The 27,702-nt window shown below is 45.4% G+C and overlaps 3 protein-coding genes across 3 annotated transcripts in view; 1 reads left to right on the top strand and 2 right to left on the bottom strand.

Annotated features, from left to right (window-relative positions):
- Positions 1–308: 308 nt before the first annotated feature.
- On the bottom strand, positions 309–9,872 carry LOC311360189 (IgGFc-binding protein-like; the record flags this gene model as incomplete). The annotated part of the gene is made up of 10 exons (XM_084480277.1): positions 309–460; positions 768–858; positions 1,639–1,895; positions 2,104–2,329; positions 2,591–2,767; positions 6,159–6,319; positions 6,653–7,080; positions 7,190–7,851; positions 8,851–8,975; positions 9,827–9,872. The coding sequence occupies 10 exons, from the start codon at positions 9,870–9,872 to the stop codon at positions 309–311; spliced, it is 2,325 nt and encodes a 774-aa protein (XP_084336403.1).
- A 7,256-nt stretch (positions 9,873–17,128) lies between these two features.
- LOC311360187 (uncharacterized protein) lies at positions 17,129–18,675 on the bottom strand (the record flags this gene model as incomplete). The annotated part of the gene is given in 2 exon segments (XM_084480276.1): positions 17,129–18,222; positions 18,225–18,675. Coding segments are annotated over 2 exon segments (1,545 nt in total).
- An 8,450-nt stretch (positions 18,676–27,125) lies between these two features.
- LOC311360186 (alpha-2-macroglobulin-like protein 1) overlaps positions 27,126–27,702 on the top strand; it is a 41,601-nt gene continuing 41,024 nt past the window's right edge. Inside the window, exon 1 of the mRNA XM_084480275.1 lies at positions 27,126–27,286. Within this exon, the coding sequence (XP_084336401.1) occupies positions 27,210–27,286 (77 nt within the window). The 5' untranslated portion in view covers positions 27,126–27,209. The remainder of the gene's footprint in view (positions 27,287–27,702) is intronic.

The following is a 27,702-nucleotide window of genomic DNA, read 5'->3' as shown; positions in this document are numbered from 1 at the left end:
AGGCACGACCAGTGGGGAGGAGACCCCGGGGAAGACCCAGGACTAGGTGGAGAGATTATATCTCAACACTGGCCTGGGAACGCCTCGGGATCCCCCCGTCAGAGCTGGTCAATGTGGCCCGGGAAAGGGAAGTCTGGGGCCCCCTGCTTGAGCTGCTGCCCCCGCGACCCGACCCCGGATAAGCGGACGACGATGAGGATGAGGGCTTAACGACATTATGACACGCATTGATATCATTCTGCTCGTGGTTATGATGGCGTTGATTAATAGTGTCGTTGTAGTCGTACTAGAGGTGAAATATTGTAGCCCTACTTGTCTCCGCTGAGCACCAGGCCTTTATCACAGAAGCATCCCTCCACACAGGGGGATTTGCATGCTTGCTCAGTGTCCCGGGCTGTGCAGGATGACGGACAGGCCGAGCCACAGGACTCGTAGTGACTCCCTGCTGGGCACGAGAGGGCTGGCGGGAGGGGGGGTGTTGACATAACACAACTGTTAACGTCAGGCCACATTTTTTTGTGAGGCCTATTTTTTATCGTCAGACTATAAAGGAAAACTGAATATTGTAACCAGGTATGCAATTGGCTTCTCTTATTACTTGATTGCTTTGGTCTGTATCGCTGATGAGTCAATGATTGATCAGTGATCATCACTCGACAATGATCACATCGTGAATTTTACTTATGAAACCTGGATTGCCAGGAACATCATTTACATTATTATACAGAATAAACATTGTTTTAAAGTATAGCGCACACACGACTTACGACAGTTGGCAATCTCCCTCCACTGTGGATTTATTTTTACTCCCTCAGACATGCAGTCTTCGCTGTAACTCTCCAGATTGTCACACAGGATCTGTTTAGCACCTTGGGAACCAGGCAGACACCACATACAACACTATTACTAATCCAGATCATTGCTCCAAAGCAGAGACCTGACACCAAACACGCAAAAAGGACCTCCTCAAAAGAAATACAATTAATAATAATTACAACATGACTTTTAGCATTTTAGTGAAATAACGTCCAACACAGAAAAGATTTTGGTGGACACAGATATTATGTTATTAGTATACAATCTTTTTGGTTAAATAATATTTTTCAATCAACTGGTGCCTTTATTTACATCGGTTTTTCTCTGATCCCCTCTGTTAAAATATTATTTACACTCTACTCTGTTACTTACTTGTAAAATGAATCTAACTTTCAAAATATAATAACACCAAAAAGCTAACCAGTATACTAACCAATGGGGGACACAGCCACAGGACCACACCCTTTAATGTGATTGTATTGAGCCTCTGTGCCACACAGTTTCTTATGTCTGCTCACTGAGCTTTTATTCACATTGTAGTAAACTGTGTATGCGTTGTTCTTAATCCCTCACTTATTTAAACAGCCCTGGATTATACTTTTCAGCGTAGCATTATCCTGCTGTTGTCTCCTTGTATACTTCGTCTATGTATTGATTGGTTTGCTATGGATCTAATCTAATCTGGCGGATTAATACATCCGTAATGCTGTTATGAATGATCCTTTGCATTTGGTTCATTCTAACAAAACTATTGTGCGCAATAACGTTATTAGCAAAATATCATCATCTACAGTAACCATTCTGTAGCTACCATCCGATTACATTTCTCTTACCTTGATTGGTGCACACATCGTACACACAGTTGGTACTGTACATTTCAGGGTTTATAGTTTTGTGACAGATTGCAAATGGCCCGTCTGGTTTGTTTAGGAGTCCACAGAGTTTTGGTCCTAGGTAGTGAAGTTTACGCTTCTCAGAACAATAGGGACATTTTCCGCTACAGTTATCGCGGCAGAAGGGGTCCAGGTCTTTCTCCTTCCAGGAGCTGATCATCTTGAGAACATTGGATTTACTAGCACCTTGAAGGGTAAACATTGTTTTAAGAGATCATAGAGAAAATACAATTGCACCGACCACACCTAGGCTTAATATTGCTTCTTGCAACCTGTTGTGGCCCTTTTCAACATAACACTTATTTAATCATATCATAATTTTCTATTTTTCATGTGTTTTAATTAACTTAGTTATTGACTTAATTAAAAAGTATTTTTTCCCTTGTTTCCTTACCCACTGGTGTTGGCAGGTCGTCTCTTCTGTCCCCATTGTAGTTCCCACAAAGGCCCCCCAGGTGCTTGTAGTAGGACGAGGGCACGGAGATGTACAGCCTCGTGTTCCAGTCGTATCTGACAGTCAGGCCGAAGTCCGTGGTGAGCACGGCATACCATCCACTCTCTTTCACTGAGACTCGACCGTCAGACAGACTCACTGGTAGGTAAACTAACTCTCCGTTCACCTGGAGGTTACATGAAAAACAATAGGAATAGATGCTTGTTCTCAGTGACACATGATTGGCCGGTTACATTGCATGCTCAGCATCAGTCTCAGTCACGCATCAGAAAACAAGTTTAATCATCAACACAATAATCATCAATCATCATAAGTTTTTTTGTTTTGTTTTACTTTTGATTCAGCACAATTTGAACAGTGAACCTTGTACAATCATACCAAAAAGGTAGGTTTGTTTATCGAAGAAGATTTGGACAATATCAATTACCTGGACTCGTCCCCTGTGTCTGCTTATGATTACATTCAGGTTGTAAACGTTGACGCCCACAGTCCTCACATAGGACACCATAAGGTTACCGCGGTGATTGTTCTTGGTTGTAACAGTGAAGGGCGTTAGGTCTTTGTCTGCTTTAGCGACAGTTGTCATAATGTAGGTGCAGGTACCCTGGGTGGAGGACAAAGATTACAGTATAGACCATAAGCATGAGGTAAAGCCTGTATATGACTGACATGGAACCCACAAACATTATATACAGGCAAATATTTAGAGATATATTGAAATTGATATAATGATAGCAATTCTATTATTTTATTTAAGCTAGGAATTAAAGCCCATGTTGCAGGTTAACCGGAAGTTTCGATTAATGGGTACATAAAGCACTCAAGATATGTATATAAAGTTAGAAATGTCTCCAAAATGGTGTTAAAGTCCAGTTTTTGTAGTTTTTGGTTAGTAACGGTTATTTTTTTACGCGCTCGGCGATGACGTCACATGAGGTAGTCGTGGTGGAAGGTAGCCTCAGCCTTGTAGCTGCTACTAGAGCACTATGCCGTCTAACTGGGATGAGGAAGAGGCTCAATGGGAAGAGGTGGCAAGACCCACAGTTAACATTTATGATATTTCGAACCGGTTAGACGTGAGAGGGCCAATGAGGAAATACCGAGAGCCGATGGCCGTCAAAGACAAATAAATGCATGGTCAGAGGAGAATGACTGGAGAGTTGGTGAAGTGTCCTGGTGAGCTATTTAGAAACGCAGCTAGGAGCGCTGGAGCTAGTAGTCTATGAACAGCAGTGCATACAATAACAAAAAAATTTTTTACTGTCAGTGAATAGCATCGAGTGAAAGTCAACGTTTTCTTTATATCTAGTGACAGTGATTATGTCGTTGGCTTTATTTCTAAGCTTTTACCTCTTTCTCCGGTGAAAATGTTGTTTGCAAACGTAACCGAAGCCAAGTAGGCTGGTCATGTCTTCAGTGTGATTATTTTTGATAGTGCTAACTAGTTTTCCTCGTGATTGATTGTCATTGACACCGTCAGGGTACCGCTTACCGGGACAGGGAGAGAGTAGTAAGCGTGTCTTTGTCGCTGTGTTTGGCAGGTGTCTGTGTGGGCGGTGTCGTCCCATGGAAACAGTGGTGGAGAGCTTGTGTTGTAGGGAGGTGAGCGCGTTTTGGTCACTGGTCGAGGAGCTTACCCCGATGTAAGATGCAGATGTAACGTGCCTAACTGAGCATCCTGGATTTGAGGCATGCTGCCTGAATCCGTTTGTGCTAAAGATAGCATCAGTGTTTCCCACACATAGGCCAATGTGTGGCGCTGCGCCACAGATTGAACAACGAGCGCCACTAATTGAATACGCTTTTCTTATTATTTTTACTTGAACGCGATTTTTAAATGTAACTCCGCCAGCCCGTAATCGCGCCCCCGAAATGCTGCCAGTACGACAAGTTCCCATTCCGACAGCCCTGTGCGCATATGCAAATTAGCCATGTGCGCCAAACAGAAGAAGGGCCCTATCTTGCGCCCGGCGCAATCGACTTTCTACACCGACGCATGTGTCGTTGCTAGTTTGCACCCGGCGCAAAGCTGATCTTCCCCCGCAGCAACCAGGCACCACTACACTTGCATGTTAAATATTATGATGTCAAAGATTATTCATACGTGTGAAACTGCATAGAAATAGCGTGTGGATTGTGGAAACATTTTTTTTCCATAGGGCTGCATGAATGAACATGAATGAAGTATAGTAGGCTATGCCATGCGTTAAAATAATAATAATACATTCGAGCAAAGTATATTCCAGGCTTCCAAAACAAAATCTAGTTTTAGAGTAAATGATTGGTTAAATTATTTGGGAAAGAACAGCTGATACAACGGTAAGTTGTACTTTTAAATCAATGCATCTGCAAACACCATACAGCGAACATATGTTCTTGACCCAGACATCGTGTACAAGCCCATTACTTAGGATTGAAGAGTATTTGATCGTGAGAAAACTGTTTTACCGCGAGTGAGTATTTAATAGAATGAATGCGGGTGATGCTTGGTGCGCGCCCATCTGTCTAAACACACGCAAATTAAACACATAAGTGTATGAGAAGGAAATCGAGTCAGTCGACCTGCGATAAGCAGCTGATTCTGAACGGACTCGTCTTCGAGATGGACGTGTTCTAACGCATTTTTAATCAATGAAATGTTAACACAACAGTATATATCTGACCATTTAATTTTTGAAATTTTAGGTGAAGCCGAGCTTCCCTTGCAGTCGAGAAGTCGCCACTACGAAAGAATGCAATGTATCCAACTAGCGGGATCTAAACAAACTAAGCTCCAGTGAATTACTACAATGCAGAAGTAGTGGAGAATGGCGAAACACAGCAACTCTAGCCTACTCTCAACCAAAATAAAACTAATCGCCGCCCGGTGCAGCAGTGTGAACTGCCCCGTTTTTAGAACGTCTCAGCCCGTCTCGTCGCAAGGAGTTGCGAGTTGCAAGCAGTTGCGTCGCAACTGCTTGCATTGCTACCTGGTCTGTGGGAAACACAGTAGCATACTTATATTTCAGGCAGGATCATGGTCCCCTTCAAGCCAGCAGGCACGAATATGTTCATTAGGCATGGGCGATTCGCGAACGATTCGGTCAGAACGAAAGAATCCCGAAGGTGAACGACGAGAACTGATTCCCAAAAAGAAGAGAACTGATTCCTTTTTTTTTTTTTACATAAAATAAAAATATGGTCACGTAAATAAAAGATACAAACGAACAGAGCTTCATCTCCCCTCGACTTCATATTGATTGAGTCTAAAACGTTCTCAAACCACACGTGTGTCATGTTATGTTGTTATTCTATCTATCTATCTATCTATCTCTCTCTCTATATATATATATATATATATATCTATATCTATATCTATCTAGGCTATCTCTATCTATATATTTACTTATATAATCTGACACTGTCACTCTCTCACTAGCTGCTACTCGTCTCTCTCAAAGATATCAAGGCGGGTTTTCGGCTGTCGTCCCAAAGCGGAGTACCTCATGTGACGTCATGCAATGCATTGTGGGAGAAATAAGAATCATCGCTAACCTGTTAGCAAACCGCTAACATATCACCTACTTTTCCTTATTATATTTCTTTTTTGTGATACCCTACAACATCAAATACAATGGATAATTGTTTAAATGTTTATTACCAACTAGAAAACTGCCAGAAAAGAAAAAAAAAAAAACCTGCACATTGGCCTTTAACTATTTTAGCAACAACATACATGGTAAATAGACTGCATTCATAGAGCGCTTTTGTAACCTGTGGCCACTCATAGCTCTTTACAACTAGTGCCTCACACCCATCGTCAGGAGCATGGTTAGGTTGGGTGTCTTGCTCAGGGACACTTCGACACTCGGCTTTGGGGAAGAGAGGAGGAGTGAACCAGCAACCTTCCGGTTGTCAGATGCCCTGCTCCACCTCCTGAGTGACTTGCCGCCCGACAATAATGAATTTATGATATTTTCATGGACACATACTGCTTACTGTAAGTCGCCTCATACCTGGAAGTCAAAACGACGGCAATCAAAAGTCTTGTAGTGGGGGTCACCAAATGCCTGGCATGTTGCCGTGGAGACATGGACACATGAACCCTTTGCACAAACTTCCTTCTCTCGGCATGAGACCCCCTCACAAGGATCTAGGGGGGGTGCGACGGGGAGGTCTGCAGGAGAAAACACCGGAGCATGTCAAATGGGTTTTATCAACACAGTTTCATATGTTCTGTAAGCTGGACAAACTTAAACCAGCAAACTCACACACCTCTCAACCATGGCCTGCATAATCTCTGGAGCCTGGCAGTTCGAAAGGGGATATACAAAGCAATAGAAGACCTACAAGTAGCTACCTACGTAGACACATGAATGATGGAAGTGATAATGAGGGAATGCATCCAACGTGATGGGTTTTCCTTCAGTCGTGCCTTCCAGTGGGTGTTCATCGCCCTTAGCTGTCTGAATGCACGGTTACAGATCACGTCAGTTACGTGTGCACTTACCGTCAGAACAGACTCCAGCGGTTGCATATCCTTCGTCACGTGCCCCTCCGTAGACGTACACCACCATGCCAGAATCCCCGTCCACTCTCCAGTGCTTCTGCCCGGTCCCCAGGTCCACGTTGGCCCAGACCCACTTGGCTCCTAAGTGGTGGTGACTCCACATGGGGGACTTACAGCTGGACTCCATGCACACCTTGACACTGTTGTAATCCTCCCGCTCTGAGAAGATGACAGTGGTGCCGCTCATCTTATCCACGGTCTCCAGCGACCAGGCACTAGCCAGCCTGTCTGACGAACGCAGAATCAGCATCATGGCATTTCTATAGGTGCTCATGAACACCACCAGCAGCTTCTTGTTGCCCGTCACCATCAATGGCTGTTTGGGCGTGACGCTCCATTCCTTGAACTGCCCGGCTTTCTTCAGTTTGCTGATTTTTTTTTAATAGGGAGTAGAAATGTATGAATGAAGCAGGATTAAGAAAAGTAATACATGAAATGCATTCTAATGGTTTACAAAATAATAATGCCTATAATCATCATCTTAACCTTTTGTCTGTGCCTTTCCCTCTGTGCACAGTCACCTCTGTGTTGTCCTCAGTAGCGACGACTGTAACCCAGGATTTGGCCGGACTATTCATGCCAGGGGGCACCATGTATTCTCTACCCAGCTGGCTCACTGGTGGAAGTTGTTTGTAGACATGGTCACAAGGTAAACCATGACAACGGTCCCCAACAAATACCGCCACAGGCTTCTGTGATTTAATCTGCATGCCTGTCAGAGTGGGATTCTTTTTTGGGGACTCTAACAGGAAGGTTTCATAGGGTTCCAAGGCAATAGTAGTTTCGCTCCCGCCTTTCCATGAACCCAACCCTTTGAGCTGCTCTTTATGTGTGTGCTGGAAAGTGACCTTGTTGCGACTGTTGCCATTGACGACAGCCACTTGCTTGATGAAGCCTTCAGCTGGGGTGAACACCATGTATTCCACACCCAGCTGGTCTGTAGGGGTGATCACCGGGCCGTCGCCGGTGAAGGCTTGGTAGTTGAAGGCGACCACAGAGATATCGGCGGTGGAGGAGATGTGAACCGCTGAGTGTGGAGGGTTGTGGACCTGCTGGAGCTCTGCTCCTGCTGGGACAGACACCCAGTGGGTCTGCCCTGGAGACACAGTCAGCTGACGGGAGAACTTCAGGCTACCAACCTGCAGGTGGAAGTTATACGTGCTATTATTCTTCGGCCTGTATTGTCTTCTGCGTATTCTTTAGTGTTCAGTGTGTAAAGCAGACACTTTATTTGTGTTGACATATCTACATGTTGGTAAAGGAAGTTAAAGGAAGTTGATCTTGCAGATTTCAACAACTATAAACAATGTATACCAAAACTAAGAATTATTGTAAGCCTACAACTGTGACCTTTGACCACTACTTTGGTCCATAATATACACTTTACAATATAAATTACATTATACATTAAACAAGATACAAATGTGAACGAATGTGAATGTAAGAAACATGAAATTACAAATGGATTACATCATAGTTTTCTGTGTTAGTTATTTTATATCCAATTGTAAACAACTTAATTTACAAGGTTTATTTGTTTAACACTTATAATAACACTGACAGCATGTTTTTTCTCACCTTTACACAATGCAATCAAATCTTGAAAAACAAACCTAAACAAACGTGTCCTGCAGTTTGACCTGCTCTAAAATAGTTGTTTATTTATATATAAAAGCAATAGCATAGTTCACTGAAGCCTAAAAATATGTTGATTGCTGGAGAGGGTGGAAATGTTGTAAAGCCGTAACAATGTAACATTGCCGGCGAACCAAGCTACCGTCTAGCCTATAGCCTTCTCTCTGAAGGACGCTACAGTGTGTTGCATTTTTCACTATTGAGGGTGTCTATGACTTTCATTTCGCCATACTTACGTAACCGTTTTATAAAAGCAATAGATCACTTCAGTCAGTGATATACGGTCATTATACCACAGTTAAGGGGGTCGCCGTCCCTCCGCTGCGCATATGAGTGTATACCACAGCCTGTCGTGATCTATTGCTTAAATGAATGCTGTTTCATGTTGTCTTCAATAGCTAATAAATGTTCACCCTATTTTCTCTCTCTGGTATGACATACGAAGCAATGAACGAACAATTCTTAATCAAGCATCCTTGATGAGGAGCAAACCATGCACACACCTCAATGAGGACCTTGGCTTTTGATTCTCTGGCCGTAACAACTAATTGGAGGCTTTGGTTCTTCGTTTGGATGTTTGTAAGAAATGTTGCAATGAAGTCTCGTCCCGTTGAACAACCGTGGCACACTAGAGGTGAGGATTGAGAAATGCGTATGCTTTTATATACATTTCAATAATTGACTCAAAACATAACACAGAGCTGCTAACTCTCACAGTTTCACCGTGTGACACACGTTTTTGCCTGCTTACACACGCTCACACACCCCCACAGTCAACATTTACACCCACGGACCCTGCTATAAGGTATGCATTACAAGATTCTACAGAATCTCACGCCAGCGAAAACCCAAAAGTTGGCAGCCCTGATAACGTCAACAAAAAATATTTTATTAATTAAAAATTGATTTCATTGGATTTGACGCTAAAGAATAGTCCGTTACACGGTTGGAACTGCGTTTATTTTGATTTCGCGATAATGACTCGCTGTACATGATCCCCTACATACTTATCAAAATTAGCCAACTACAGTCCTAATGCAACACAATAACACATATCTACCATATGTGGTCAACTTTACAATAAGGGCACATTCATTTACCGTTAATTAACGTTATTTTTCTTTAATGCTTATTATGCAGCAGCAATAATAAGCATTAGCCTATATAGCGTAGGGCTTAGTGTTATGGATAGGTTTTTGTATATTAATTAGCTGTTTGTTAATGCTTAATAACGCATTTACTACCAGTAATGGTAACCGATAATGATATATGTACCCTTATCGTAAAGTGTTGCGTCAAAGTTTCAAATATTAACATACTCAACAGCCACACATTTATTAAGATTAAGTTTAAATTTAGATTACAAGTTTTCCTCTCCCTCAGTTCTGAACTAGGAACTGGACTACTGTGCAGCATATTTGAAATGGTCTATCATCTTGGAGCCATTCACCACAATCATGGACGGTTTCATAGGCCTACCTGCCAACAGTGCCGCAACACCCGCATACAGCACGAGAGACCTCATGGCTTCTGCTAGAAGAGGAATAGAAAAATAAATGCACACAACAATACAATCATGTAGAACATCTACAGAAAGAACATATAGGTTAGGAAGCAGAAAATTCAGAAATATGTTTAACACAAATATAAATAAAATATATACATAAATCTGTATGATGATTATTAAACAGATAAAAATACAAGATGATAAATATTAAAAGATAAAAAGGCCTACCACAGACCTACCTACAAATAAATAAATATATATATATATATATATATATATCAAGTACATAAATAAAGGTAGAAAATTGTATATTTGTTGTAATGTGATTTCAATACCAAATTATTAGCAATGGATTAATTAATTACCACAAGCAAATCACAACTAATATAGAATGTCAGCTCAGTGCATTATATTCTGAACCTCTATAAAGGTTATTGCATCTCACTTTAAAATGAAAAATGTATTATCATCATCACTTTTAATAAAATTAAATTCCACCAACAGCCCAGTTATCCCATCAAGCACCTATACTTTACCTTGACTGCGAAGGATAGATTATGGGGAGTGTGCACAAAGGCAGGTTTATATCTCTGGTGAGAATAGAGAGAAGGAAATGAAAAAATAACATGTCCCTCCTTATTTCTGGGTGAAAGAAAAGCATATAGAATTTTGCAGTGTGTTGAAGTGCCACTGATGCAAATGAACATTGTTTTCTTTCTTCTGCTCACTTCCTCATATCATATCATATCATATCACATCACACACACACACACACACACACGCGATTCTAGCTGAGTTTAACGTCTCATGCAATGTCGGGGCAGGGCAGCTCAGCGTCCGCGTTCCTCCGTATGTTTATCACACGCAGGCAGAGGCGATTCTAGAGTCTGTGGGGCAGCAGGGACGTGGGGGACGTGTCACAGGAGTTTTGAGGGACAGTTGCCGATTTGTTGACGGGGGGGGGGGGGGGGGGGGGGTCGCGGGGCCCCCCTACTAGCAGCTCGGGGCTCCAAGCATTTGCCTGCCTTGCCTGTTGGCAAGCTGGGCCTCTGCCTGCAGGCTTCAATAAGGATTTCAATCCGCGCTAACAGTGGATCCCCCGTTCCCCCCCTTGTCCGTTCCATTTGGGAGACGCAGAGGTGAACTGTCCCCCCCTCCCCTTTCCCCTTCTCACACAGCTACTGTGGCGGCACCTTCTCAGCAAGCAGGGCGCCTGCAGCCGGAGGGGGCGCCAATATGCCAATTCCCCACACAGTGATAGATACTAGAAAACCGCTTTGCGGCATGGATGATTTTCGCTTCGCCCGTGCCTAAAACCGCCATTGCACACACACACACACACACACACACACACACACACACACACACACAATAATATTCTAGAGAATAATTATGAATCATTCGCTGCTAAAGCAATTATTTATCTAAGCAACCAAGGATTAGATTGGCATGAAATAAATATTCCTTGGAATAGAATGAATAATTCTACATCATAAAATAAGCACTATCCGACTGTGTTTGCATATACAAGGTAATTAGAGTTGGAAACATAAGCCCTCTATAGTCTATAGTCTATAGACAAGTCGTCCCGCCATCATCTTCATGTGCCAAATAGAGAGGTGTTGCCAGGTATGCTTTATTTAACTCTGCTGTAGCCAATGCCTACAATAACTACACTTGAACTGATGAATGATGTACAAAGATGAAGGAGGTAAAGGTTATGAACTAATGGGACCAAATCCATTACAATTAAGAAGGATTAAATAAGGTAGGCTACATTGAAAAGAAAATAGGCCGAGGAATATTTGAGAAATGGAATAGCAGTAGGGTAGTAGCTGGTATCAAGATCAAAGAAATACATTTGAAAAATGGACTATAACTGGTTGAGACTTTTTTGTCGCCTAGTTGCTTTTGTGACAAACTGCAACCCGGTATCATGCCAAAGCGTGAAATAGATACGTTGGTCCACCTCGCAAAGTGTGTACATTGTCACGCTTTGCCTGATCAAAGCGTGAAGAGTACACACATTTTCCGCCCATCTAAATGAATGGAGGAATAGCACCAACAGGGGGCGAGATGTTCTCCCAGCATTTGGTGAAATGTTTACGTAGTCTTTATTATCTGACGGGGAAATGCAATATTTTAGGGCAGATTCACCATTAAACGTGTTTCTAATAACATTTCTAGCGAAAAATATACTTTTAACTTGCATAATCTTCAGTCAGTGAATGTGTCTGATCTTTAGTTTGATAATTTATTTATCTTGCTAAGCATGTTTCAACGACGTCAGGTTGCTAGGGACGCTGCTATCGTTAAACTAGCAGCTCACATGCTTTCTGCTGTTGTGTTATTAAACCGTTACTTTATGAACTTTTCATGATATCATCTCATTAGAAACACGTATATCTGAGAGCAGGGATGACGTCTTGTAGAAGAAGCCTCAGCTTGAAGAGCACACCTGTTAGCCTGCTTAATGGAGGACTACCAACAGGGGGCGACAATTAATGTCAACAACTCAACAAGCAGCGTTGAAGGATTAGAATCTTCGATCTTCGACCTTCCCAAGATTTACGATGAAGAAGAAGAAGCCATTTTGGACTGGCGAATTGACAGCACGGTGTGAACGATGTCACGATACCAGAAATTTAGTAGTCGATACCAATACCAGTGAAATTCCACGATTCTCAATACCCAATTCGATACCACGGTCAAAAACAAAACAATGAATCCCATGTACTTCAACATACAATACACTCATTTATTAAAAACATTTAAACATTACAAAAAACAGTGGCACTGGCATGTAGCCTTCAAGTAATGAAAAAATAAATAAAAATACGCACTGAAAGCAGGCAGTCATGCAGCTATGCGGCTCGCGTTTACACTTGCGTGCATGGCGGGGTTTAAAACATAACTTCCAACCTAATATTAAGTAATATAATGCAGGTGCGCAAGGCAGCCACAGGAGACGCCAACATTGTTTTCAACCGCTCGGTAACGCGCTGTATTAATTACCAAGTTTTGAAACGAAAAAAGTATTCGAAGCGAATAAGCAACGCTGTTTTTGATTTGTTTATTTGGTTTTGAACGAATAGTTTTGGATGCATGCATCGGCTTTGAGTTGGTTTGTTACTTTGAAATTGCATACGCTTGCAACACACGCACACGCACGCGCACGCACACATTCACCGCCGCACCCACTACAACCTGCCGATCTTTCATCAAAACAACATCAAGTAAGTGATGCCAAACGCAGTCGTACCATGCGTGTTTCGAAGCGCAACATTGAAACGAGTCCCGTCTGAAACAGTCGCGCGGCGCAGCGTTCCAAACGCAAAGTACTTCCAGACACGACTCTTGTTATTCTTTTTATCGACGAGTCGAGGCGGAGCCGTTGCACTCGCTGCAGCTGCCGTTGCCATCTTCCATGTTCCGGGATGTTGGAAGATGGTGGACTGAGCGGTTGTGACTATTTAGAGCATGTGTGGGGAGTTTTTTGATCATATACCCCTGCTAGAAAGTTTAAATTGACCGTCTGACCATGTCAAAACAACAGAAGAAGCTAGAAATAGACCGAAAATCACATGAAGACGATGCAAATAGTCCAGAAGCTACATCTTCTCAGAGGGAACACGACTATGCCATGAATGTGGAGCTAGCTTCTTGCGGTGAAAAACAAAGCCTCGATGAGAGAAGTGACTCCCCGCCACTGACTCCATCCAAAGGAGCTCACGCCAGAAAAATCACTAAACAAAGTCCATCAGCTGCTGATGTGATGGAGGCAATTCTAGCACTTCATTCTAGATTCGACACCCAAGAACAAAAAATGGTGGAGATTGATACCAAGATGACCCAAAATGCAGTGATGATTGCTAACATAACAAAGTCAATCGAGTTCAATGCTGAAGAGGTAAAGGAGTGTAAGGAAAAGGTTGCTGTTTTGGAAACCGAGGTATCCGTCCTATGGAAAGAAGTTGACGAGCTCACAGAAAGGTCCAGAGAACAAGACCGATACAAACAACGATGGAACATGAGAATAAAGGGGATGAGAGAAGATGGAGGAAAACATCAGGCAAGATGTGATACGTCTGCTCGGGGACATCGCTCCAGAATGGTCCCGGAATATGGACGACTACGTTGACACTGTATATCGCCTGGGGAGGATGGAGGAGAACAGGATGCACCAGGTGATTGTACAGTTTACCAAGCGCCAGCACAGAGACGGCATTGGGAGAATGACTAAGAAGTCGCAGGTCTGCGAGGCTGCAAAAATCTGGTTCACCGAGAATCTGACCAGAGAAGACAAGCTGGAAAGGGAAAAACTTTGGCCGCAGATTTTGCAAGCAAGAAAGGCTGGTGAGAAAGCATATTTCTGCGGCCCATTTGGTTTCAGAAATGGTCGCCGCATCTATGCTAAAGAGTAAATAATAGGAAAAAAAACTGCGCGCAGTTTTAAAAAAGCGCACATGTTACGAGGTCCCGTTCATCACTGCGCGCAGTTTTAAAAAAGCGCACATGTTACGAGGTCCCGTTCATCACTGCGCGCAGTTTTAAAAAAGCGCACATGTTACGAGGTCCCGTTCATCACTGCACGCAGTTTTAAAAAAGCGCACATGTTACGAGGTCCCGTTCATCACTGCGCGCAGTTTTAATTCTGGTTATTACTGCTGAATTATTATTTTTATTTTATTTTACAGCAGTATTTTATTTTATTTATGGTAAAGACAAGTTTATCTTTTATTTCTTTGAACACAAGGGGTCTAAGGGACAATGTGAAGAGGAAAGCAGTATTTTTATTTTGTAAGGGACAAAAAGCCCACTGCACTTTTTTACAAGAGACTCATGCCTGCAACGATGGTGCCACCTTCTGGTCAAACCAATGGGGTGAAAAAAATCCTATTCCTAATCCTAATCACCTTTAAAGCTGATGAGTTCGGTCATTGGCTTGCTGTTGTGTTAAATGTTGAAGGGACTTTTGTTATTATGATAAATATTTATGGTTTTAATAACAGTAATCAAAACAAATTGTTGTTATCAGAAGTGACAGAAATTATGCAGGTGCAGGACATAAGTGATTGTTGTAACAAGACTGTTATATCCGATGCTGATAAAAGTAACTTCATAAGCCTACAGAACAAGTTAGATAATCTATATATCAAAAAAGCCCAAGGTGCTTATGTTAGATCTCAGGCTAAATGAGTAGCGGAAGGGGAGAAAAATACTTCTTATTTCTGTGGATTAGAGAAAAGGAGACAGGAGAGAAAGATAATAAACACATTAATGGTCAATGATATTGAATGTACAGATCAAAGAAAGATATCTGAAGAAATTTATAAATTCTACTCCAAACTTTATTCCTCAGAATATTCTACCCATGACTCAGATATTATTCTAGAAAGTATAAAGTCACATATCCCCCAGATAGATTTAGCTTTTAAAGAAATTTGTGAGTCCGAGATCAGAATGTCAGAATTAGATGAAGCAGTCAAGAGAATAGCAGTAGGAAAGGCACCAGGTCAAGACGGTTTGACATCCAATTTTCATAATTTTTTTTGGGAGGAAATAAAAAGCTTTTTATTTGATGCTATAAATCCGTGGTTCTCAACTGGTGGGTCCCGACCCAAAAGTGGGTCGCAGGCCCGTTCTGGATGGGTCGCGGACAGCTGGTCAAAAAAAGTAAATAATATTTAATGCGCATCTGATGTTTGACATGTCTTTTATTTTTGAAAAAATATTTAGCCGAAGAGCAATAGCCGAAGAGCTTATTTTACCTGCAGCCATGGATATGGTGAGAGAGGTGCTGGGTCAATCAGCGGCAGACAGGCTGAAAACCATACCGCTGTCCAATGATACTGTACCGCAACGTATTCAGGACATGTCTGGTAATATTAAAGAACAGACCACAGCCCGCGTCCAAGCAAGCCCCTACTATGCCCTGCAGATGGACAAATCCACTGATATAGCTAACCATGCTATTTTGTTGGTTTATGTGAGACACGTATGGGACAGTGATGTGCAGGAACAGTTTCTCTGCAGCAGAGATCTCCCTACCACTACAAAGGCAGAGGACATTTTCAACACTGTGGACTTGTATTTGAGCTCAGTGGGCCTGAGCTGGGAATACTGCGTGGGAATCACAACTGATGGCGCTTCTGCCATGACCGGGAAACATTCCGGTGTGGTGAAGCAAATTCTGGAGAGAGCACCTAAGGCGACATGGAACCACTGCTTTGTGCACCGCGAAGCGCTGGCGGCCAAGGATATGGTGCCGGTGCTCGACGAGGCCATGAAAGATGTAATCAAAGTGGTGAACCACATAAAACGGAGTGCAAAAAACAGCCGCTGCTTCTCAAAGCTGTGTAAAGATTTGGGCTGTGGGTAAATCATTTATCCAAAGACAGACCGGACATGTTTCCCAATGCTTGCCATGAAGTACAGCAGCTGGACACCGCGGCCAAAAGTGACTTGAAAAAAACCCTCAGTGCGCATCTTACTAAACTTCAAGCTCGGTTTGACCACTACTTCCCTGAGAAACACATGGATAATGATGCTTGGATACGCGACCCCTTCCACATCGTCATGGAAAGCATCACGTTGCCGAGCAACGAAGAGCATCAGCTGGTGGAGCTGTCATGTGACCAGACGATGAAAAAGATTTGGCGAGGTAACCCTTTCCCACTTCTGGTGCAGCGATGTGATGAGTGAGTATCCATCCCTCGCGACTCTTGCAGTCAAAACGCTCCTACCATTCAGCACAACCTATCTGTGTGAAAGTGGCTTTTCCACCTTGTTGCAGCTCAAGTCAAAGCAGAGAAACAGACTGGACACTGAGCATGATCTGAGGGTAGCTCTGTCTACTGTCCTCCCAGACTTTGAAACTCTCATTAAGAATAAACTTAAGGTTAAGAAATTAACCAAGGTTTTCTGATACATGAGTGAGGTATCTCACTATTGGACACGCCCCTCGCACTGTCCCCCAGAAGCAATTTTACACTACGCCAGTCGTGACTGGCCAACAGACGTGACGTCTGCTTGCAGAGGAGGGACTCCCTCCTACTACATAAGTCCCGTCGTCACGTCATCTCCTCAGTCTATAGGCAAACACCTCTTCCTCGCTCCGGGCAAGGAGGGTGGTCTGGTGAGATACCTCACTCATGTATCAGAAAACCTTGGTTAATTTCTTAACCTTAAGTTTTCTTTCAACATTCGCTCGGTATCTCACTATGGGATGTAGTAACTCCCATATTGCCAAAGAAGTACCAGTGCAAAACCCATCAAACAGGCATGTTCACTGATCCAACGCTCAAGACTGTGTGAGACAGATTAGGCGCAGTAACATCCAACTTGTAGAATCTAGTGAAAGTGTGAGGCGTCGCCCAGCTGGCAGCCGCACATATCTCTTCCACTGAGACCCCCTGAAACAATGCCCAGGATGCGGCCATGCCGCGAGTCGAATGTGCGCGCAGGCCAATCGGGGGTTCCAAACCCAAGCTATCATAGGCCATGGCTATAGCCTCCACGATCCAGTGTGACAAACGCTGCTTCGAGAGAGGCTTCCCCAAGTGTGACGTAGCACACGATACAAACAGCTGCTCCGATTTCCTGAATCCAGCTGTCCTATCAACATAGACGAGCGCATTCAGCCGCTCCTGCTCCTGGGAGGAGAAAGGAGGAGAATGGAAAGCCGACAGCTCAATAGGGCGGTATGACGACGCAGAGTCAAATACCTTGGGAACAAACGCAGGATTCGGCTTCAATAAAACCTTTGAGTTCCCCCGCAAAAACTGCATACACGCCGGGCTCACCGACAGCGCATGGATGTCACTTACGCGTTTAGCCGAGGCCAACGCGAGCAACAAAGCCATTTTAAACGAAAGCGTCTTAAGCTCTACCTGTTGTAAGGGCTCAAACGGTGGGCGTGACAGCGCATCAAGCACCGTAGATAAATCCCACGGAGCAGTCAAGTTCCGCGACACTGGCCGAAGACGGCGTGCACCCTTCATAAACCGGCAAACTATAGGATGCTGGCCTGCCGTTTTGTCCCCAAAACCTATGTGACAAGCCGATATAGCGGCCAAGTACACTTTGACAGTGGAGAAGGCCTTGCCTTTATCCAGCAGGTCCTGTAGAAACGTCAGAATAACAGGCACGGGACTCTGGAAAGCTATTTCCCCAGCTTTCACGCGCCATTCTTCGAACGCACGCCATTTCCCGTCATATGCGTAACGAGTAGAGGAGGCCCTGGCGCCCTGGATAGTCGTAATGACATTCCATGGGAGTCCAGCAGTTGTTAGGTTCATCCTTTCACGGGCCAGGCCCACAGAGCCATGCGCTCCGGATGAGGATGGAAGATTTCCCCGTGCGCCTGCGTCAGGAGATCCCTGCGTAAAGGCAGAGGCCAAGGCTGGCTGCACAGCAACTGGACTATTTCTGCCAACCAATATTTCCCCGGCCAACGGGGGGCTATAAGGATCAGCGCATGTCCCCTCTCTCTCACTCTGGCGAGAGTAGGAATGATCAGTTCTAATGGGGGGAAAGCATACAGGAGGACGCGCGGCCACTCGTGTGCCAAAGCATCCAGCCCCATCGGGGCGCTCCGACCGGTTAGGGAATAGAACAGAGGGCACTGAGTGTTCTCCTCTGACGCAAAGAGATCGACCTCCGCTCGACCGTATCTCTCCCATATCTGGTTCACGACCACGCTGTGGAGTTTCCAGTCTTTGTAGCGAGGGTCGCCCCTGGACATCAAATCTGCTCCCCAGTTCCGTGCGCCCGGCACGTGCGTTGCCCTCAGAGACAACAGGTGAGCGTTGCCCCACATGGTCAGTCTGTGTGCCAACGTGTGCATTTGAGGGGAGCGTAGCCCCCCCTGACGGTTTATATACGCCACCACCGTGGTATTGTCCGTCCTGACTAGAACATGTTGCTTTCTCAGAAAGGGAAGAAAATGTTTCAGTGCCAGTGACACCGCCTGAAGTTCCAGACAGTTTATGTGAACAAACTGCATATGCGAACTCCACGTGCCATTTATTGTTCTGCCCTCGTATACGGCTCCCCAGCCCGCCCGAGAGGCATCCGTCGAAAGGACCTTCCTCGCCAGGATAGTTCCCATGGTAACGCCCGCAGTCAAAAAGGACACGCGTCGCCAAGACGCACGACATGGAGATCAACACTCGGCGATGGCCATGGCGCATTGGGTTCAGTTTGAGTGATGCAACCCACCGCTGAACCGGCCTCATATGTAGGCGGCCAAGTGGGACTACTACCAGCGCCGACACCATCAGACCCAACAGTCTGAGGCACGTCCTGAACGTCAACATCGTCCCCCTGCGGAAAAGTGCCAGACAAGCCTGAAAGGCCTCCACCCTCTCCGCGGATAAACGTGCTTTGAGCGCCACTGAATCGAGGCACAAGCCTATGAACGTTATGTTTTGAGTAGGAATCAAAACACTCTTTTTCACGTTTATCGTGAAACCCAGGGACATCAGGTGCGATATGAGCAAACTGGTTCGCGCCTGAGCCTCCTGGGGCGACTGTGTGGCCAGAAGCCAGTCGTCTATGTACGTAGCCATACGCATTCCCTTCAACCTGAGGGGCGCGATAGCAGCCTCCGTGCATTTCACAAACACCCGTGGGCTCAACGAAAGGCCGAACGGGAGAACCAAATACTCGTACGTTACGCCCTGAGATATTTTCTGTGAGGGGGATAAATGGGGATATGGAAATAAGCGTTTGTCAGATCTACGCTTGTGAACCAGTCCCCCGGGCGCACGAAGCGTACAAGAGCGGCGTGCGTCAGCATCCTGAAACTGTCTCATGTATCTGTTCAGAGCGCGTAAATCCAGTATCGGCCGCAGGCTCCCTCCCTTCTTTGGGACCAGAAAGTACCTCGAGTAAAAACCGCTTTGGTTTTTCTCCGGTGGCACTATCCGAATTGCCATCTTGTCTTTTAAAGAGGTGATTTCCTCCTGTAAAACACAAGCTTTCTCTCCACGGGCCTGCGACTGCAGTATCCCGTTGAAACGGGGAGGAGTGGACGCAAATTGGAGCCTGTAGCCGGTGGTTACAGTTTTTATAACCCAATCCGATGCACCACATGCACGCCACTGTTGAGCCCGGCCAGACAGAGGCCCCAGCCTCGCCGGTTCCGCCGTCGTGCCGGGCCGAACGGGCATGGTGGGCTGCGCACCAGCGCCCAAGCCCACCAGGCACCGTTTTATTAGATTCTGTTCCTTTTTTATGTTTATCATTTTTTCTGTTTTTACGTGAAGCTGCGCCCTCGGCTCGGAGCCTGGATGCGCGCTGGCAAACATTTTTAATAAACATGTCATCGGGGAAGGGGGACACATGTGTGATTTTGCGCACTGGTGTGTGCTTAGACACTCGCATGTGTTCGTGGGACACAGCTGCGGCTCCACCGAGCTCTCTGCAGGTCCGATCCTTCTTCCCTTCGCCTGGTCGTGAACCGTGAAGTCCGAACGGTCTTCTGCACGCCTTTTGCAGGGCTTGGAACACGCCCTCCGTAACCCGTTTTGGAACCGGGTTTGGAACAGAACATCTAGGGGGGACGGGGATGGCGTCTGGCCGGGCCTGCCGTGCCCCCCTGGCAGCGCCCTAGGTAGCGCGCCGTTTCTTCATGGCCCCCTGAGTAGCCGGAGGGACCGCACGGCCACCTGGCGCCGTCCCGGGCGCGGGTGGTTTCCTCGCCCACGCGCCACTGTGCTCCGGCGGCTTGCTCCGGCCCCGGCCGGGGCTGACGTGTCGGGATGCGGTAAGTCGGCGGAGGAGCGCGGGGCTGGGTGAACACCTGGCCAGGTGCGTTGGTGGGGAAAGGCGCTCTTCTGGGGAGACACAGTTGCAGCGCTTCACCCTCCCTCTTTTTCTCCTCCCAGCGTTTAAGCATGACGCCGTACGCTGGGCCAAACAGGCCCTTCGGGTCCACAGGCACGTCGAGGAGTTGGGTTTTTTCCCTCAGAGAGAGACTGGACAGGTTCAGCCACTTCGCTCTCTCTTGCGTGACCATCAGAGCCATGGCCCTTCCGGACGCTTGGACAGCGCTCCTGTGAAGGCGCAGGCACAGGTCCGTCACAACGCACAGCTCGTCCCACAGGGCTGGGGTGGGTGACGTTGACATGTCGACCTCCAGCTCTGCCTGGTAGGCCAGCAGCAGCGACGATGCGTTGAGCGCCCTCACCGTCGTGGCCATCGCCTTGTAGCCCTTCCCGGTCATCGATGACTGGAAGGAGTCGGCTCTGGACGGCAGTGTAGGACCCGCCGAAGTCATGGCGGACTTCTGCGTGGGGTGGAGGTGCGACGCCAGCAGTGGTTCAACCGGAGGCAGGTAGGAGAATCCCCTTTCCTCCATACCGGCCCAATCCAACCCCGAGCCACCCTGGACAGGGGTCTTAGCTGAGAGAGGCTTGTTCCAAGACCGGGTCGCTTCATCCAGGCACTCGGGAAAGGCCGGGAGCAGCAGGCTGATCGAGGCTTTCGCCTTTGGGAATCGCTTGCCTTCGTAGCGAGATGTGGCGGCCTCCACTGGGGGCTCAGGCCACTCGATGTTCAGCCTCGCAGCTGCCCTTTTGCAGGCCTCGTGGAGGTCCACGCTGACGGCCGGGTTCGGGGAGCTGGTGCACGCGCCGCCTACCACCATAGGCGACGCGGTGCGGGGGGAAAAGGGATCATCGTCCTCGTCCTCATCAGAGCCGAGGCTAATAGAGTCCTCCCCCGACTCGGGATAACCGCCCTCGGCTTCGTCAGGCCCTGCCAGCAGGCTAGCCTCGGTAGCGTCGGGTTGAGTCAACTCCAGCGGCTGGGAAGCTTCGGTGAGGTCCACCTCCGATCCCCAGCTGGTGCCCGGTGGGCTGGCGAGCCCCCGGGAACCTCCCGCTAGCTCCGGTAGTGGTGGGTCGGTTACCCCCATTACGGGATCTTCTGCAAAGAGCTTCGCCTCTTTATTCAATCGGCGTTTGCGGGTTTTATGCGAAAAACGCACGCAATGCTCGCAGGTAGCCGGGAATGCAAGGGCAGCCCTGGCGTGTTCCAGCCCAAGGCAGCGAATGCAAACGGAGTGGCTATCCGCACCCGACATCTTGTTCCCGCACACGCAGGACTTTGTCGGAGGCTTCCCCGAGCCCTCGGTTAGGGTAGGTTCGGACTCTGACTGCATGTTCTCCGCTCTCCGCTTATGCGCAGCCCCTGTTTGGTGACAGGCCAGCTTAAACACGTGGATTGCAGCTAGTATGGGTACTAGTGGCTACTGTTTGGTGACAGTCTAGCTTTTAGCCTCTCAGAGGTCAGATGTAGCGATGTAGGCTAGCGTTCGGCGACCGAGGGGTTAGCTCGCTCTAGGAACAGTCTGCTAAGCCGTCTACAACTTATATCCAAGAGGTGCTTCAAGGAGCGAGAAGAGGTTAAAGACTGAAGAGATGACGTGACGACGGGACTTATGTAGTAGGAGGGAGTCCCTCCTCTGCAAGCAGACGTCACGTCTGTTGGCCAGTCACGACTGGCGTAGTGTAAAATTGCTTCTGGGGGACAGCGCGAGGGGCGTGTCCCATAGTGAGATACCGAGCGAATGTTGAAAGAAAACCACATGCCCAGCTGTCTCACTGACTTCCCCAAATGACAGGTTAGTTGAACAGATCTTGTTTTGTAGATCTTGAATTATTTTTGATATTTATTTTATTATACTTTTTGTCCATGCAGTTGTAATGGTCCTCCTAAGTTCCTTATTATTTCTGAATAGGCCTACATAGAAGTGAAATATATAATTTTGTGGCCATAATTACTTTGTGCACTTTTGATTAGTTTATTCACTTGTCATGGTACTCCTCACTTTCTTATTAATGTGTCCTGAATGCAGTGAAAAGACCTTGTTTGTTTTGTGGGTCTTTATTTTGTGCAATTTGGTATTCACTTTTGTCTGCATGCTGTTGCATGGTCCTCCTCAGGTTCTTCTGAATGTGCTTTGAATGCAGAGATAGAAGTCAAATATCTAATTTTGTTGGTCTCCATTTTGTTACTTCATGTTTGATACTTATTTCATTCACTTCTGTACGCAGTTGTCATGGTTCTCTGGTGCTCTGAAATGCACTTTGCTCAAAAAAAGTAGAGTATATTTATGTTAAAGAGTTGAGTTTTCAAAGCCTTTAAAAAAATACATTTGCTTGGTTTGAAGGACTATAAAAGTGGGTTGCGACTTAATGGGTCCCAGAGTGAAACCAGTTGAGAACCCCTGCTCTAAATGACATAATACACACAAGAGACAATTAGACACCAAGTAATACATGAAGCTAAATCATGTCCTGAAGCCAAATGAATATTGTCCTGGAATTTTTTACACACAGCAAAATTGGCAGTGTAAATCCAACACTTAAAGAGTAAATTTTAACACTATTCCAGATAACATACGTTCCCTATCTACAAAGTGTTAAAGTAACACTTGTCATAGAGGGTTATTTAATTCTGAGAGTTAATTCAACTCCGGTAAGAGTTAATATCTGTGACTATATAACACTGAAAAGTGTTACTGAAGTTTTACACTATGATGAAAATAACACTGATAAGTGTTAGTAACATTTGACATTTAACATTTGTGTTCATCAGAATTAACTCCTAATGGGTGCTAGACTCAACACTGAGACTACTCCCTAGTGTTGATTTTTTAACCTTCCAGTGTTAAAACATAAACTTGTGTATTTACTCCCTGCTAGTGTTATTCTTATGCAACACTTATACCTTAACATGTCCAGCTAACACTGAAATAAGTAAAAATGTGAATGTCTGCAGGAGAAAAGCAAAACACAAAATATCCATGTCTTAAAACAAATTTATTAAAATCCTTAACCCTTGATTCTACAGAGACTTTACTTGCAGATGAAAAAGCATTGTTTTTAAGAGACATACAATCTGCACTTGTCTTCATTGCAAATGATCCTACAAACTGCAGCAATCTATATGAACAAACATTGTTAAAGGGATAGTACCAATTTGACCTCATTTTCAACACCCAGTCCTATGCCTACTGGTGCATTCTTTCCCCCTTCATACTGCACGCATTACCATGTTTTGGCTTAACAAATAATGCAATTTAAAGCTAGGGCAAGTCAATGATAAACAGCAGCTCCAGTTAAAACACTCCAGAGTACCCAAAGCTAGTCAAATATGAACGGTTTGACAGAAAATCGTACAAATAGGATTAAGATAAAAGATAAAATCTATTTTAAAAAGGTAGAATTAGATAAACTGTTTTTAAACACTGCAATGTTAAATATGAATGTGTAGAGCATTCTGGTTACTGATTCTACCTTCAACACTAAAAACTAGTCAAGGCTGCATTAGATGGCAATATGGAACTACATAAAGGGAGGAATCTGTTGATCCATACCCCATTTGAACATCCACTGGTTTAAAGTAGACCAACTCCTGAACATGAACCACCTTAACTGCCTGGAATGGCTTTAAAACTATTTTAAATGCATGGTAATGTTCATCAAAACAAACTGTTTCTACACCTGAGCCAGTAAGTGTAACTTGCTCATCTTTCACAATAACAGTCTGGATTTGACAAAATACTGGCATCTCAGCAGCTACCTCAACGCACACCAATAAACCGGGCCGATATTCAGTGCCATTGTTTACCCATTTTACTGACAGAACATTAGTAGATAGTTCAGTGTTTAGTTTGGCAGCAATTTCAGGGCCTTCCTTCAATTTGCTTAGCTGCAACATTTTTCCTGGACCAATAGTCAATCTACACTGGTTGACTGATTCCAAATAAAAGGCCATGTATCTTTGATGTTTTTTGGCCAACGTCTTAGTGATATTTTTGAAACTCTTAAGCTGGGTCTTAAAAAAGTTATGTTTTGCCTCGTAACGCATAGACCAAGTGTGCAAAATTGGTCCAATTTCCCTTATACAACGAGGATAGTGCGTCATGAAATGATGCTTAGGTAGGAGGTTTTTAGTAGGAAATACATGCTTAAAAAGCTGATGATGCTCAACAATAATGTGTTTCAGGAAGATGGTCATACCATATGTTACAATAGGAGAAAATGCAATATCCATAATCTGCAGAAGCAACGTTAAAAGATGCCAGCACTCATCATCTCTCTGCACTATATTGCCAAATATCAATAGCATGTTACGCAACAAACACCAGGACTGTATGGCATTAAGGCCCAAATCGTTGCTTCCATCAAATAACTTGCCTGCAGGGGGGCGATTTCTCCTTTCAGAGTAGCCATAGTTAAATGACTCTATTCTACGTGCCATCTCTCTTGCAGTTATGAAGTTCACCTGAACATACTCCAATACAAGTTTAAGCTCAAACTGTCTCCCCTGACACACCCAACACATACACAAACAAACACACACACACACACATAAACATACACTCCCAACACAAACACAAACACATAAACAAACACACACACGCACCCAACACACACACACACACACTTACATACACACCCAACACACAGGCATACACACTCAAAACACACACACACACACACCCAACATACATTTTTATTGATACTAATAATATTATTACTACTAATATTATTATTATTACTTATGTTATTATTATTAGTAATAGTATTATTTACATTATGATTATTATTATTACTATTATTAATAACTATTATTATTATACCAATACAAACTAAACAATTACGAGCAAAGATGGCTATCCTACACAGCACAACAACAAACTAATCTTCACCCAGATGGAGCGGACGTGGTTCAGCTCCACGCCTTCCAAACGGAGCAGAACCAAGATGGAGCGGACGTGGTTCAGCTCCACGCCTTCCAAACGGAGCAGAACCAAGATGGAGCGGACGTGGTTCAGCTCCACGCCTTCCAAACGGAGCAGAACCAAGTCGCCCATTTGGGTGGGGGTCGCCCCCCTCCCCACTGACCTGCCTGCTGAAACAGACGGATAAACATTGACCTTTTTAATGACAAAAATGACCCTGGCCAAAGAACCAGTGAGGTCGACTGGTCATGATCGTGGTCTCATGGCCCCAGGACTGAAGGCCTGCCCCCCAGTCTACCCCCCCAGCCTGACCCCAGTCTACCCCCCAGGACTGAAGGCCTACCCCCCCAGACCAACGGTCCACTGCCCTGCAGGCACTCAAACCCCTGATCCCCCCCCGCAGAAACTCAACATGCTCTCTGGATCCATCCTGTAGCCCTCTACACACACACACACACACACACACACACACACACACTCACACTCACACTCACACACACTCACACACTTGTGCACGTCTTCCCTGGACGGGGGCCATGCTGAGGCTCTGTGTTGACTCTCAGAGGTTGTGCGATGGCTCTGGTGTCTCTCGGGGAGGAGCGGTTCTCTGCTGTTTGTCCCTTTATCTCCACGTTGTGGTGGGAGTGTGGATTCCAATAAACTTGTTAAACAACACAATTCCTCCTCAGACTCCAGAGGGCGGCGGGGGCCCGGGGCGTAAGGCTCTTGAACCTCTAATCCCCACACAGCCTCCACGTCCTCCTGTTACTCGCTGGTGGTTCCTCCTCCCGTTCCTCACCGGCTCCTCTGCCCACAACCCGCCCTCCATCCACAGCAGAGGGCTTAACCATGTGTGTGTGTGTGTGTGTGTGTGTGTGGTGTGATACTGCATGGGTGTGGGTTCTTGGGATGGTGGTGGGGGGGGGGGGGGAATCAACAGATGGTAGATTAGAAATGCGCTCCATACATGTTTAATATGAATTCTGCTGGGGCAATGAAAAAATGAGGAGGAGAAGGAGGAGGAGGAGGAGGGGGTTAATATTGATTTAATACAGATTTCATCACCCCAAATTGGGAAGGCAGATTTTAATGAGCTCCTCCCTAGATAGAAGAAAGAAAAATAAGAGACATGAATAACTATCCCGGCAGGCCGATAGCGGTGCTGCCCTCTACTGACCACAAGTGGAACTGCAGTCCGCGGCTGCCAGCAGAAGGCGGCCGTTGCCCAGGGTCACGCTGGCACGTTGCCCGCTGCTAGCCCACGCATTACGCACAACTCATTCACATCGCAAACGCTTTGTCTAATGTACTAAGATAATCTGTACATCTTCATCCCTGTGAAATCCTGCTCATTTAAAAAACATTTACTCAAAGCAAGCCTTGACTGGCCTTGACCCCCTCCCCAGGGGGCGGGTTGTTTTTGGACTTCCCGTAACCAAACACAGGGGGGAGGCAGCGGCCCGTCAGGTCTCGGTGGGAGTGACAGAGTGATAGTTGGGGTATAAACGGTGGGATTAAAGTGGTTTGCGTCATACTCGGAGCAGCCGGACCTCCTGTGGGCAGACTGGTTGGTGTGTTCCGCAGACAGCAGCATCATGGCGTCTGTCCTGCTGTGCGTGCTCGTTTGGTCAGTGTTGGTCTGGTCTCCAACCAGCGCCCACCTCAACGACACGTAAGTAGGCCTACACACACTTCAAGCAGCAGGTCCCGGGATCTGGGTTCATTCAGCAACGTTGGGAACACACGTAGCGATAGAAGATATTTGGTTTCAACATCAATTACGGGGCAACAGCGGCGGATGTGTAACATTTGACATGGGGTAAACTCTGTATTGTTACAGTATATCATCATACCATAACACAAATACAAACAGAACAAAACTGCATTTCTTAAAAGTAGAATTAGCCTATTAATAGCAAAATTTAAATATGAAATAAAACGTAAGTGTCTCCAAGATGTAGTGGAGTAGATGTTAAAAACGCCAAACAATACTAAAGTAAAAGCAGGCTACCTTATATTTATTTTTAAGTGCAATAGAAGTACATACAAATGACATCAGCCATCTTTTTCAAGTGACAGAGTTTAATG

Source organism: Micromesistius poutassou, assembly GCF_964030765.1.
Source record: "Micromesistius poutassou genome assembly, chromosome: 15".
Taxonomy (NCBI): domain Eukaryota; kingdom Metazoa; phylum Chordata; class Actinopteri; order Gadiformes; family Gadidae; genus Micromesistius; species Micromesistius poutassou.
Note: the sequence above shows the minus strand (reverse complement) of the source record. Positions and strands in the feature narration are given on the sequence as shown.